General features: G+C 39.0%; 1 protein-coding gene across 3 annotated transcripts in view; it reads left to right on the top strand.

Annotated features, from left to right (window-relative positions):
* ADAMTS9 (ADAM metallopeptidase with thrombospondin type 1 motif 9) overlaps positions 1-13,320 on the top strand; it is a 153,105-nt gene that overhangs the window by 129,060 nt on the left and 10,725 nt on the right. For all 3 annotated transcript variants that reach the window (XM_026721947.2, XM_087923609.1, XM_087923611.1), the window contains 3 exons: positions 5,799-5,969; positions 9,240-9,434; positions 13,086-13,218. In XM_026721947.2, coding sequence (XP_026577732.2) covers positions 5,799-5,969; positions 9,240-9,434; positions 13,086-13,218 — 499 coding nt within the window. The remainder of the gene's footprint in view (positions 1-5,798; positions 5,970-9,239; positions 9,435-13,085; positions 13,219-13,320) is intronic.

Here is a 13,320-nt window from a genome sequence, read left to right as displayed (position 1 = left end):
TCAAATCCCCAGATAACATGGAAGTGAAGTTTTATAATGCAAGACTTACATATCTGGGAAGCCTGGTGTAAAGTAGTTTTTGTAGATAACTTAGCAAGTCCAAATCATATTTTCAAATATAGGATATATCTTGACACTACAGTGATGCCATTGGTATAACCATTTCCAGTGAAAGTTCAGGTAGTTCTCAATTTAGTTTCCTTATGATCATAAGCATGACATAAATTCCATAATAAATATGCTACTCTACATCATAAGAGTCTATTGTTCTATGGCATAGTTCATTCTTAATGAACTATGATTTCTCCATAGTCCTTAGATATTTTTATTGCTCTTTATAACACCATAATTGAATTTGAATAATGTGTATGTGGCATAGTATTTTATTGTCTGCAATGACGCTAGACTTTTGGGTTAGGGTTATTGCATAAGACCATATCACTGTATTAAAAATTTGTGAAGACAAGCAATGCAAGTGAATTTCTTCAATAAATCCATTGCCATGACACATGATGTCATACTTTCCTCTTAGCTAAATGATATAATGCAGTTTTTGATAGTTTTGATAGACAGCAGTGTGCAAAAAAATGGAAGCAAATAAACAGCATCAGTTATTGCCAGGTATCTTCCGATTGACATGCATGTACAAAGTGCATGCAGATTTTGTACAGTAGTTCCACCGATTTGAGGAATAACTCCTTTCTAAATGAACCAGCAAGCAGCAGGAAAAAAAAATCAGTCCAATTATTCAGATTTACGAGCAGACATTCATAAAGGGTGTGGTTTTCTCTCGTATGCCCAAATAAAGTATTAAAGGAACTGGCAACTAAAAACTAAACATTTACAGAACAAAGCTTAGATTCCATTGCTGTTTCAAAGCATTTTCTCTGGTTATGCAAACCAATGACTTAAATAGGCATAGGAGATGAGTATTTAATTCAAGAATGGTGGCAAGAATTCTTGGTCTGAAAATAGCAATAATTTTAGCGCTAGGCAAGAAATGCCAAAAAACAGTCCAGGGGACAAATAGATGCTGGTTAATCCTGTGCTAAATCAATCTAAGAGAAATGAGGCAAGGGAATAAGTAAGAAAAGAGAATTTTAAAAAGGAGAGAAATATTGCTCATATTCTGTGGCACTCTTAAGAATTCAAGCCAGGGTGACAAAGCTCTAGCCTGTACTTAAAATGGGATAACATAAAAGAATAATGAGTTTCAACTGAGCAGTAAAAAAAAAATAGCCTTGTTAGTAGAAAATAATTGCCCTTTGTTTTGTTTGAGAATGGATAAGCTGGTAAAGATGATTGCTGTGGATATAAATGGTATTCAGAGTTGTTTCAGTTTCTTGATATATTAAGAGATAGCAACTCTCCATATATTTCTTCCAGACTTCTGACTAGCTATTTTCTGTTGAGTGTACTTTCACCATTATATAAGTACTACCAAATATTGCATGTCTCTGAGAACAGCACCCACAGAAGCACATATTCAGAAGAAGCACATTTCCGTTCTTAACTTAATTGGCAAATAACACATATCACTGATTACTTCCCCTTCAGTTTACCTCATGTGCTTAATGGTTTCTTGTGCTCTGAGCTAGGCTGCTGTTTCCAAAATAAAATTGAAACTTTGAGCCAAGGGATTTAGGGAAAAAAATGTCCAAAGTAAACACAAGTTACAGATTACCGATGAAGAGGAAGTCAGCAAAAGTGTAAATCAAAGGAAAGACAGCAGAGAGGAGATTTTTTTTTCCCATGGAAGGACATAAGAGACCTGCTGGATCAGGCCAACTGTCCATCTAGCTTAGCCTTCTCTGACTGGCTGCATTCAGGAGGTCCATAAACATGGTCAGAGGCATTGTCATCTATTGCTCTTTAAAGCAGCGGTTGCCAACTGGTGGGCCTTGAGAAATCTCACCCCCAGAGCACCCCCCCAAAGCAATTAATTCAGGCTGCGCAGAAACATAAGGCTGTGCAGCCCACATGGCCCGCAGGAACACTTTCCACCCACTCACTCCTTACCCGGCAAACTTGCCTGCTAAAATTGCTATTTTTCCTTTTTTCGACCATCATCTGTTCTGCGGGAGATTTAGATTATCTAGGAAGCAAGAAACGGTTGGATTTCTTGCTTTCTAGCTAGTCTTTAGATCTTCAGCTCTGCCGAACCTCCCTTAGGACTGAAGGTTTGCTTGCAAGCAAATTCAGTGCAGACTCATGGCAAGCAAATTTAAGAGACTGAGCTAGCCAATGGCAGATAGATCACTGAATGATTCTGTGAGCAACTCTGCCTGCCTGCTTTGCCTGATTTTGGGTAAAAATTGCTCTTTTTTAATAAAAAGTTCAATATTTACATACATGGTGTGTTGTGAGTTAATTTTGTGAGTTTGCTTGCAAGCAAATGTTATGTGACAGATTGAGCTAGCCAATGGCAGATAGATTTCTGAATGAATCTGTGATTCTGTGAGTAACTCAATCTGCCTGCCTACTTTGCCTGATTTTGGGTAAAAGTTGCTCTTTTTTATAAAAAAATTCAATATTTATATAAATATTTATAATATTTACATACAAGCCATGCCATCACATGACCACCAAGCCACACCCACAAATTAGGTCATGCCTACAGAACCGGTTAGTGGTCCCTGGGATCAAAAATTGTGAGTTTGATGATCCCTGAGGTCCAAAAAGTTGGCGACCCCTGCTTTAAAGTATGCTGTCTATGGTTTCTTAATAAAAACTGTAAGGCTGATAGCCATTTATAGTCAAATCCTATATAAGTTTGTTTACCCCACCCCATTTAAACGATCTAAATAGGTGTCCATCAACTTCATCAGAGAAGAATTTGGGGATATTAGATTTCCAGAAAATTGTCTTAACCTCTCACAGTACCCTGTGAAGGTGGGAAGAATGTGTCATATTTCCTGAGGTAATGAATGTATCCGACTTTTGATCAAGTACTCAAATTCAGGAATTTTGCTGGAATATAATGGCAGTCAGCACCACATATTTCTGATAGGTTCTGATATGTTTGAGTAACCATTTCCCTCATTCCCACCTCAGCTTCGTTTTAGTGAACCTACTGCCCTTCTGAATTGCCTTCATGGTTGACTTTACTTAAGGCCTTCTGAAATTAAGGTGGCAGCAACTACAGAATGTCATCCCAGAACCTTGTTTTAGTCTTGGGGAACAAAGCATTTCCTATTATTGAAGGACAAATCCCTCATCAATTATATAATCTTGTAACCATTGTGAGCAATTTTAATATATCACTGTACAGTGATGCAGAATTGATGGGAGTGAAAATGCTATGTAAGCAGTAAATATTGCTGCAGAAAGGACAACTCTCTTGCGTTTTTATCCAAGGGGGACTTTGCCTCCAAATCTGATGGTCTTTCACTTACTAGTATCTTTAGTCAAGAAACCCAAAGGCAGACTTGGCTATGTTCCAGCATTAGAAGTTTGGAGGTCCCTAGCATACTATTGGGAATGAATAGCATTTTTAAAATTGTTCTGTGCTTGTGAAAAGGGGAAAGAGATCTCTGCTTAGTTGATGGCCAGCAAGCAAATATTGATTGGTTGGGAGGTTTTAGTGCTCAGGTAACAGTCAGAAAGAGTTGACTAGATTGCATCTCTTTGCCACCTTTAGACTTATAGCATATATCCATGGTAGATCCAAGAATACTCAAGCTGCTCAGGTCATTCTCAGGTGTATTTTAAATTAGATTTAGAACAGTTAAATAGATGGAAAGGGCATTAATTTACGAGAATACTGGAATTTCAGACCCAGGAATCAAAATGTTGGGGCCATCAAATTTGCTCTGTTGAGTCAGGTGTAGACTCATGGCAAGCCAACAGGTGTATCTCCCTTGTTACTAACTATATCATTTATATCTTCAGAAGAGTCCCCTATAAAATGTTAGTTCTTTTTCAGTAATGTTTCAGTGAGTTGTTATATTTCCTATAGATATAGAAATAGGATGAAAAGACCAAATAAGTGATACTAGGTAGTTATATTGTAAAGTACATATACAGTAGAGTAAATGGCTATACTGTACAAGTCCACTATTTTGTGATTCACTGTAAAAGGAAGTATTGAAGTCAAAGAAGGAAAATTTCTTGGGCTGTCACTTTGCTTCCAGTTAAGCAAAGTGCCATTTGTTATCTATTTTCAGTAATCCCTAAAGAAAGCACTTACAAATCTAGTACTGGTGTTCATTTAATATACATAATACATGGTTAAGAGTGGGCTGTACAGCTGCAGTCATTTCACAGTAATTATTACACACTATGAAATTATTGCATTTTTAATGAGGATTGGAAAGTTCTAGAGAGGCTCAGTGGGTTGAAGTAATTTTCGCCTATTTAGAATGGTTAAACATGGTTATGATGTAGGTGGGTTTATTGGGCCCACTTGAATAATCCCTTGGAATTTTAGGGAAAGAAACAAATTTGCACAACATTTCAAGTGCTACCTTTTTGAAGCTGTGGATGATGTTTGTTTTGCATTAATGAATTTAATTTGTGTTAGTACAGTTTAGATTGTATTGTGTTTTAATTCTAAATTGCCTTAACAATGTAAATAAACTGTACTGTTATTACATTACAGTGTAATAACACTGTAAATAAAATAAAATTGCAGCAGTAGTATGTTACTGTTCTTGCATATTTGAAAGCTATGTGCATACCATACAACACAATATAGCAATATTTACCTATTGGGTGGCTGCTTCATTCTGTCTTTTACCTTTCCTATCCCCAAATTTTATTTTCTGCCGAGAGCATTTATTGTAGAGTTGAGTTAGATTTTCTATGAACAGCTGCTAATATGATTGTTCAACAATTAATATTAGCGCGGATAACTTAATAGAACAAAGATACCTATACATGTGGAGCAAAAGTTAGCAAAATTTAGATGGGAGACAGTTAAGACGATTCCTCCGTAGTAGTTCTCAGAATATGTTTAATGGTGTTAAGTAGTTTCTTTTAATTTGGTAAGATTTTGATCTATAGGCGAGGAACAGTAAAGGAAACTGCTTAAAAGAATCACAGCTTTCTTAGTTTTAGAGCTAAGATGTTAACTCTTTTTTTGCATGGTGGGAGTTTTAAAGGATTAGGGTTAAGGGCAAAATGGATGCTATAGGCCAGTGATGGCTAACCTTTCTGTCTTTACGTGCTAAAAGTGCATGCACACACATGCATGCCAACACCCATAAGGAAATGCATGCAGGAGGGCCCACACCCCTTGCACATGCGCGCACGACTTCCCTGCATGCACACTGCACATCTCTGCACATGCACGTGTGACCCCCCTGCCGCCCCGCGCCTTTCTGTGTGTGTGTCTCATGCGCACCCCTGCACATGTGCAGCAGCTACCCGACGATCAGCTGGCGGGCGGGCGGCATGCACGCATGTGCAGTGGACCTGCTCCAGGGCAACGGCTCGCATGCTGGCGAAGATGGCTCTGTGTGCCACTTCCGGCACGCATGCCATAGGTTCGCCATCATGGCTATAGGCTTTGTATATATTTAGGACATTCATTTCATCTCTTAAAAACCTACTACTCCCCTCTTAGAACAGATCTTACCCCTACCTATATTTTGAATACAGCCTTCAACATGCCATGTACAATCTGGAGCAACCATCAAGCCAAGAGAAATTGTTTGTCCCTGAGCAAATTTCTTATACTTATTCTTACACTTTCTTATACTTATACTTTTTTGGGGGGGTGGGGGGGGTGTCATCTAACTACACTGGTGTCATATTATGTCTACCAACTGCTCTCTTTATTCTTTTGATGTTGACAGTGTAGCAAAACCTGCGGCAAGGGGTCTAGATACCGGAAACTTATCTGTGTTGACCAAAACATGCACGAAGTTGATAGTCTTCACTGTGATCCAAGCAAGAAGCCATCCGATGTTGAGATTTGCACCTTACCCCCATGTGAATACATTTGGATTACAGGAGACTGGTCAGAGGTATGTGTCTTAACTCTGGGCAAAGGAAAAACTAGCAAGGCTTCGTTGTTAAACTATAATCAATGACAGTTATACAGAAAGGCAAGATAAAATGTGCAAACCAACCAGCTTTGTAATGCTCTTTCCTATTTAATAATTGAAATGATGTTTAAAAATTACTAACAGGGATAAAAGTCATAGGGAATACATGTAGCCTACCAGCATCCCTTAGCAATTAGAAGAATCTCCTCCATGGTATTGTGATGGAATGCAGTCCTGATTCCCAGGAGGGAAGGAAGTTGGCTCTTCATTGATTGATTTGTTGGGTTGCGAAGGAGAGGCTTGGCAGAAAGTATGCTTAGCTCATAGTAGAAAAGGGTTCTCAAACCTGTGGAGCATCTGTACAACCAGTGTTCATTCTAATGAAGCTCAGAAATTATACTTAATCAAATCAAAGCTGAAGAATCTTAATGCTTGCAGCAAAGTAGAGATAGGGTTGCCATCAAAAGTTGGCATTTGCAGATAGGTGTCAAAGCTAATTTTTATAGAAAGGTCCAGCTGACAGTATCTGGAACTTTTTACTACTTCAATCAAATGTCGCTTATGAGCATTCATGTGAAATAGATGGAGTAGTTTCTATTGAAGTTTCACGACTGTCTGGATTTATTTATTTATTTATTTAGCGTATGGCAAATACCTGAACTTAGAGTGGTTCAAATGTTAATATCCAGTCCATCCAGCCATTCAAGGACAGGGTGGTCTATGTTGAAAAAATCAGACATTGGGCTGGTGTAAGCTCTTGATGGAAATTCAGACACAATGTGATGGATATTTTGTTGAGGAACACCACAGTCATACTGAGGGGTAGAGACAAGACCCCACTTAAACAATGAGTCCTGGAAGACACCATGTTGGATATGGATCCTGTTCAGAGTTGACCAATGCTGGTGAGGAAGGTCAAAACCTGGCATCTTTTGTGTAAGGTCAACTACGTAACTGCCTATATCTGGGCATTCAGCAGCCCATTTGGTTTTCCACTGTGTGTTGATGCCAACATTGTTAGACAGCTGTCTGGAATAGACAGTAGTAATAAAGAAATTGGACCATCTTAGTAAGATCTCACCTAGAACACATTTTATTTCAAAGGTCTCCCCTAAGTGTGACGCTAGTATTGTATGTACAGAAAAGAGTACTTTAGAGAAGTTGGAAATATTAACCTTAAAAAGAACATGGTTAATCTATTTTGGTATTTTACCAAAGTGTTGAGGAAGTGACATAAAGTCAATTGCAACAGTATCGTCTGTAAAGTTCCTGGTGCATTGTGTTTTTCAAGATTGCTAGCCAGAATAAGTTAAATAGAATCAGATTTGCAAACTACAGCTAGATTTTAAGTCCTTTGTCCTCCAATCTTGTGTCTCCCAGTTGTGTTGGAATGACTACATCCAAAATTGTTGGATTTGTAATTTCAATACATCTGAAGGATATTGGGAAAGACTGGATTTGGGCAGCAATTTTCTGTTATTGAGTGAAAGAAGGGGGTAATCAAATTATCTATCTAATCAGGAAGCAGAAGTCTTGGTCCTATCCAAAATTTATATTTGGCTTGAAAACCTGTTTCCCTAATTTCTAGTCCAAAATCTAGCAGCAAAATTGTACCTTTGCAGGAAATTCAGTAACGTTTTTAGCACGGATTTCTATGTTTTCCTAGTAAAAGTGCTTCTGGCTTCCTCAAGAAAGCAAACAAAAAGTTCACAGTTAGGGGAGAACCATATCAGTCAAAACTAACCAAAAATGATAAAATATAAATATTGTATCCGTTCCTTTGAACAAAGCCACCCTATTCACAAATTATATATGGGCTTTGCACAAGTAGATAGTAAAAGGGATATAGGGTGCCTTCCTGTTTCCAGGAAGCAATATCAATCATACAGAGTCAAACAGCAGGAGTTCCAGAACATTTGGCCCTGTTTCCATAAAATTAAAAAGATACTGTGGCTATTTTCCTTCAACGTTCCCACCCACCCTATTTGTCAGAGCAATTGAAACAGGTACTCAAAGGATTAAAAGGCAGGATTGAAATAATCCATCACGTTTCGCCTCCAGCTTCTTCTTTCACTTCACATTCATCCTGTGTTCTTCTGTTTTCTAGTACTTTAGCTTCCTGGCCATACAAAGTTTTCAATTCCGCCATGACCACTGCTGTTAGTTTGACAGACAGGGTGAATACAAAGTAAAAGTACTCATCCTATATTGTCACCTATCTCTTATGGATTGCCTCATTTCCTGGAAAGGATGTGACCCTGAAGAAAAATTATGGGGAAGTACCAAGGTTATCCATCCTCCCAAGTTGATTACCAAATTCTATGCTTCCAAGGTAACACTTACAAATCACTCCCCACCCAAACTAGACAAAGCTAGGAAGTTTACCTTCCCCAGAAGTTAAGTCAATGAACCTGCCAGCTGAGGAATCAAGCCCCAGGACCAACAAAGGAATATAGTGTATTTTTCAATCTATAAGATGCACTCCCCCCCCCCGCCCGCCAAAAGTGGGTGGAAATATCTGTGCATCTTATAGAGCGAATGTTGCCAAAGCTCTGCCCACCCACCAGACCCTACCCTTTGGCTCAGCAATTTGCCTTAGCAAACAGCCTGGTCAGTTTCAGCCCAGCCTGATTTAGCATGAGCAGCTGATTGGCAGTTGGATCTGCCTCCCAGAATAGCACCGATCAGATGTTTCATGCTGTGGGGATGATAGGCAGCGATCCTCACAGCCTGGAATGGGCCCAAAACGGACAAGCTGAAAATGGGGCATGCGGAGGCCGAAAATGGGACGTGTGGAGGCCATGATGGGCGGTGACAGCGGCGATCCCCTCAGCCTGTAAAAGCTGATTGGCAGTATTCTGGGAGGCCAGTCCAACCGTCAATCAGCTGCTTGTGCTAAATCAGGCTGTGCTGAAGCTGACTAGGCTGTTTGCTGTTTGCTGCAAGGAGGCAAATTGCTGGGAGGCAAAGGCAGATTTTTTTTTCCCCCTTCTTGTCCTCCCCAAAAGCTAGGTGCGGCTTATACTCTGAAAAATACGGTACTGATGGAATTTAAGCCAAAACACCTGGAAAGTACCCAAGCTGGAAATAGTAGCAAATAATTTGACTTGGCAAATAATTTAAAATAGTAGTAAATAATTTGACTTGTGAAACTTCATAGGCCACTGGATAGCTCATTTCCTACTTTGTCAAATGCTTTCTTGATTTTTTTTTTAAAACTGCATGTTTCTTTTGCTCTGTATTTTTCAGTGCTCTGTGACCTGTGGTAAAGGCTACAAGCAAAGGCTGGTTTCCTGCAGTGAAATTTATACAGGGAAAGATCACTATGAGTACGGTTATCAGAACACTGTCCCTTGTCCAGGCACCCCACCACTAAATGTGCAGTCATGCTATCTAGGCGAGTGCCCTGTTTTGGCATCGTGGAGAGTTGGAAATTGGGGAAGTGTATGTTTCTAAATTTTTGTTTTGTTATTATTCATGATTTATTTTGCTACGTAGCCCAACTGACCTTAAAGAAATCTTTCGTGGATTACTGTGTGTTCCTTCATGAAGTAATCTTTATCTTTTGTCTATTCCATGGCTGTACAAACTCATGCCCAAGAGCCATGTACTGTATGCCAAATGCTCCTCCTATTTATTGATTTATTCCTATTTACTGATTGATTTATATGACAGTCCTTCTCAACATAGTAATTTTGGTTTTTGGCTAAAAAGGCATCGGAACATATAGAATGGATTATTTAAATATCTGTAACAGAAAAATATAATAATTAAACATACATAAATAGTACAGTGTGACCAGGGCTTCTAGTGAACTATCTGAAATTGAAATAATTTTATGTATCAAGCTAAGCAGGCATCCTTGGCACAATGTTTGCAGGATACCCAGATCTTTGAAGCTCTACAAAAGGCTAACAGGGTTAGTTAATCCAATTGTGTGTGGGAAACATTTTTCCATAGGTGCCATAATAGGGAAGGAACGTCTCTTGGGTTGAACGTCTCTAGATGGCAGAAGGACACAGAGCATGTCTAACCTGCCACATTATGTGGGATGAGCAGAAATACTTAGATAAAGGCAGACCTGCAAACAAGCCGGCACTATGACACTTTGAATTAACACCCCAAAGCTTACTCTGAGCCAGAACAGTTTGAAAAGCAATGTTGCTACATCAGTAAATCGGGTTATGCCCCAAACTAGTGTGTACTGGGACACACTAGATCCCTTGCAACTACTGCATGCAGATCACATTGCACCAGTCCAACTGGAAGGTGAACAAAACATGGGTGACCGTGAGCATAGCCTCTCCAGGTAAGAAGGGCCACAAGTTATACACCAAACGGATTGCACAAAAACCTTCAAGGCCATGGCTGCCCTCTTCTCAGTCAACAGCTGCAAGCCCAGGAGTACCTGCAAATTGTCTGCCACCCTAACCAGAGTCAAAGGTAGAAACATCTTCAGATTCTGGAGGCCTTAAAGCCTGCAACCATTTGGGCTTGCTAGAATTAAAACAAAAACTGACCTTTCCCATCCAGCCTCCACATACCAGAAAAAAACCTTAAGAGCAACCCAGCGTACAAATGTACAACTGAGCACCATCAGCACACTAATTATACCTCACTCTCTGCTAATTGAGGGTCTCACCTACAAGTTTCATACAGACTTGCTACTGAGTTGTACATTCAACATTCAACATTTATTAAATACAAATTGATTAATTATATTTAATGAATTTTAGTTCCTGGTTTGTTTCCACTCACCTCATTTTCATGGCCCCATTTATGTTTTAGAAAATGGCCTGTTGCCAAATACACCTTTTCACCCTTCAAAGGTTGCCTACCCTGATTTAATTCTCCCTACCTACAAAAGGGGACACAGTGGCTCAGTGGCTAAGATGCTGAGCTTTTCGATCAGAAAGGTCGGCAGTTCGAATCTCTAGCACCGCGTAACGGAGTGAGCTCCCGTGACTTGTCCCAGCTTCTGCCAACCTGACAGTTCGAAAGCATGTAAAAATGCAAGTAGAAAAATAGGGACCACTTTGGTGGGAAGGTAACAGTGCTCTGTGCGCCTTTGGCATTTAGTCATGCCAGCCACATGACCATGGAGACTTCTTCAGACAGCGCTGGCTCTTCGGCTTTGTAACGGAGATGAGCACCGCCCCCTAGAGCCAGAAAGGACTAGCACGTGTATGTGAGGGGAACCTTTACCTTACCTACAATGAATGGCCAGAAATTACAGGTTTTATCTGTATACAAAGGATATCTACATAATTATATCTCTGCTGACATAAATGTTAGTGGCTTTGAGAAGTACATGTTTGGTTCCTGGCAAAATAAAATAAAATAAATAAAATGAAATAAAATGAGTAACCAACCAGTTAACATAAATAGAAAATAGCAACAAAGGGTAGAAAATTTGTTCCAGATTCAGTTCTGGCTTCAGAGGGAATTCATTTTTCCTTACCTAGGTTATCTCCTCACTGCCAATCATTGTTTCTCCTCATGCATAAGGAAAAGCAATATGAACTCTAGGCGGTTGAATAAATGAAGAAAGAAAGCTAGGCAGGCCAACACTAAATAAGTAAGTGTTGACCGAAGCATGCTTAAACCAAGGTGGTCAGATTGTGTGGTCCTGTGTTGCTAGGAGATACAGAATTTTGCTACTGAAAAACCCAAATTCCATTTACAAGGTCACATACAGATCTTTCTTTCCTTTTAACACCATTCCTACACAACTGAAAAGTCTGGCATTTGTTTGGAGTTCAGAAGGCTCTCCTCTCGCTGTGACCAATTGTTTGTATTGCTTGGATACAGAAATAAAATCCAATCCATTTGAACTTTAGAAAAGAGCCTTTCTGACAGCTCTTCAAGTAACTTTCATATTTATTAAATGGATTTTCACTTGGCTTCATACAGTTTACGATACAAAGCTTGTTGTGGCTGTAGATCTTTGCTAAAAGAGAAATTAGTCCTTGAATAGTCTGTTATGGTGAAATGTTGCTTATATTTCTTTTCAATAGTTATTACTGATGCAGTTAGAGAAGTGTGGTTTAGAGCAAGGAAGTTCCCTTCGAGAAAATTCAGCAAATTCATATATTTTTTTCTATTTTTGAGGCTGGAAACACAAAAGCCGTAATGTAAATCTTAAAGTGGCTTAGCATGGTTTTAAAAACATTAACATTTTGTCCTACACATTTTGCATCTTTGTCTCACCCAATGTTGGGGCCCATGTACTCCTTCCAACCAGTTATAGATAATCCTCTGCCCACCCAAAGGTGACTTAGATGTGCTCTCAAAACCCTCTAATGTGCTCTTAAATTAGGGACAATGTAGTTTCTAGTTTGTGCTAAAAATGGGAAGTGTTACCTTAAGCTTATTTATTCCTTAACCATATGTGTATCCATCTGCATTTGTTTATTGTTTTGAAAATAATTTCTCTAAATAACTGCAAACAGCTGATGCAGTCTGCAATTTATCCTGCAGTTTATCCTGCTACTTCTCCTTAATTGTTCCATCTTTGATCTGCACCTTACCAAAGAGCTTTATTGCAGAAAGATCAATGATATTTTGAACAATTAATTGGTTTTCTTTCAGCATGTCCTTTTTTTCAGATGGTATATTACTATATCCAGTCATAAATAGCTGTGATAATATGCCTGCCAGCAAACAAATCTGTATATGTTGCACAGAGAGAGCGAGTTAGTTAGATGGCAAATTGCTGTTTATAGCACTGGGTAAAAACTGCATAGTGTGTGAAAAGTTTCCTCCCCCGTTTTTTCTACTTTTAAAAATTGTTCTGCTATTTAAGCCTCCATAGGCTTGTAGTGCTCACTGTGCATAGTTCCTAATATCTTTGTGTTTTTAAAGAACATCTTAATTTTCACACAGTTGTTCCAAATACGTAATAAAGCATTTGTAGAGTTCAGAAGAGCCAACAGGATAAAGATGCACAAACACTTTTTTATCGATCTTTAAATTAAGCTTTGGTTTTGTTGGCCAGTTAAGTTTTCATTCTCTCTTTCTTTCTCCCCATAATTCACTAGAAAGCTATACATGGGTATTAGGAAAGGTTCTGAATTTGGTTTCCTTTCTTTTCAGTGTTCGGTGACTTGTGGAATTGGGGTGATGCATCGGTCAGTTCAGTGCCTCACAAACAGTGACCAAACAAGTACTTTGTGCCTTGATGATTTAAAACCTGAGGAAAGGAGACCATGCCACAACATCCATAATTGTAAGACTCTTTGGAAATGACTTTTATTTTTCCTTTTAATCAGTGCTGGGATTCAAAACTTTTTACTACCGGTTCTGTGGGCGTGGCTTGGTGGGCATGACA

Source organism: Pseudonaja textilis, chromosome 2 (assembly GCF_049901715.1).
Source record: "Pseudonaja textilis isolate UNSWEBS1 chromosome 2, rPseTex1.2, whole genome shotgun sequence".
In the NCBI taxonomy this organism is placed as follows: domain Eukaryota; kingdom Metazoa; phylum Chordata; class Lepidosauria; order Squamata; family Elapidae; genus Pseudonaja; species Pseudonaja textilis.
Note: the sequence above shows the minus strand (reverse complement) of the source record. Positions and strands in the feature narration are given on the sequence as shown.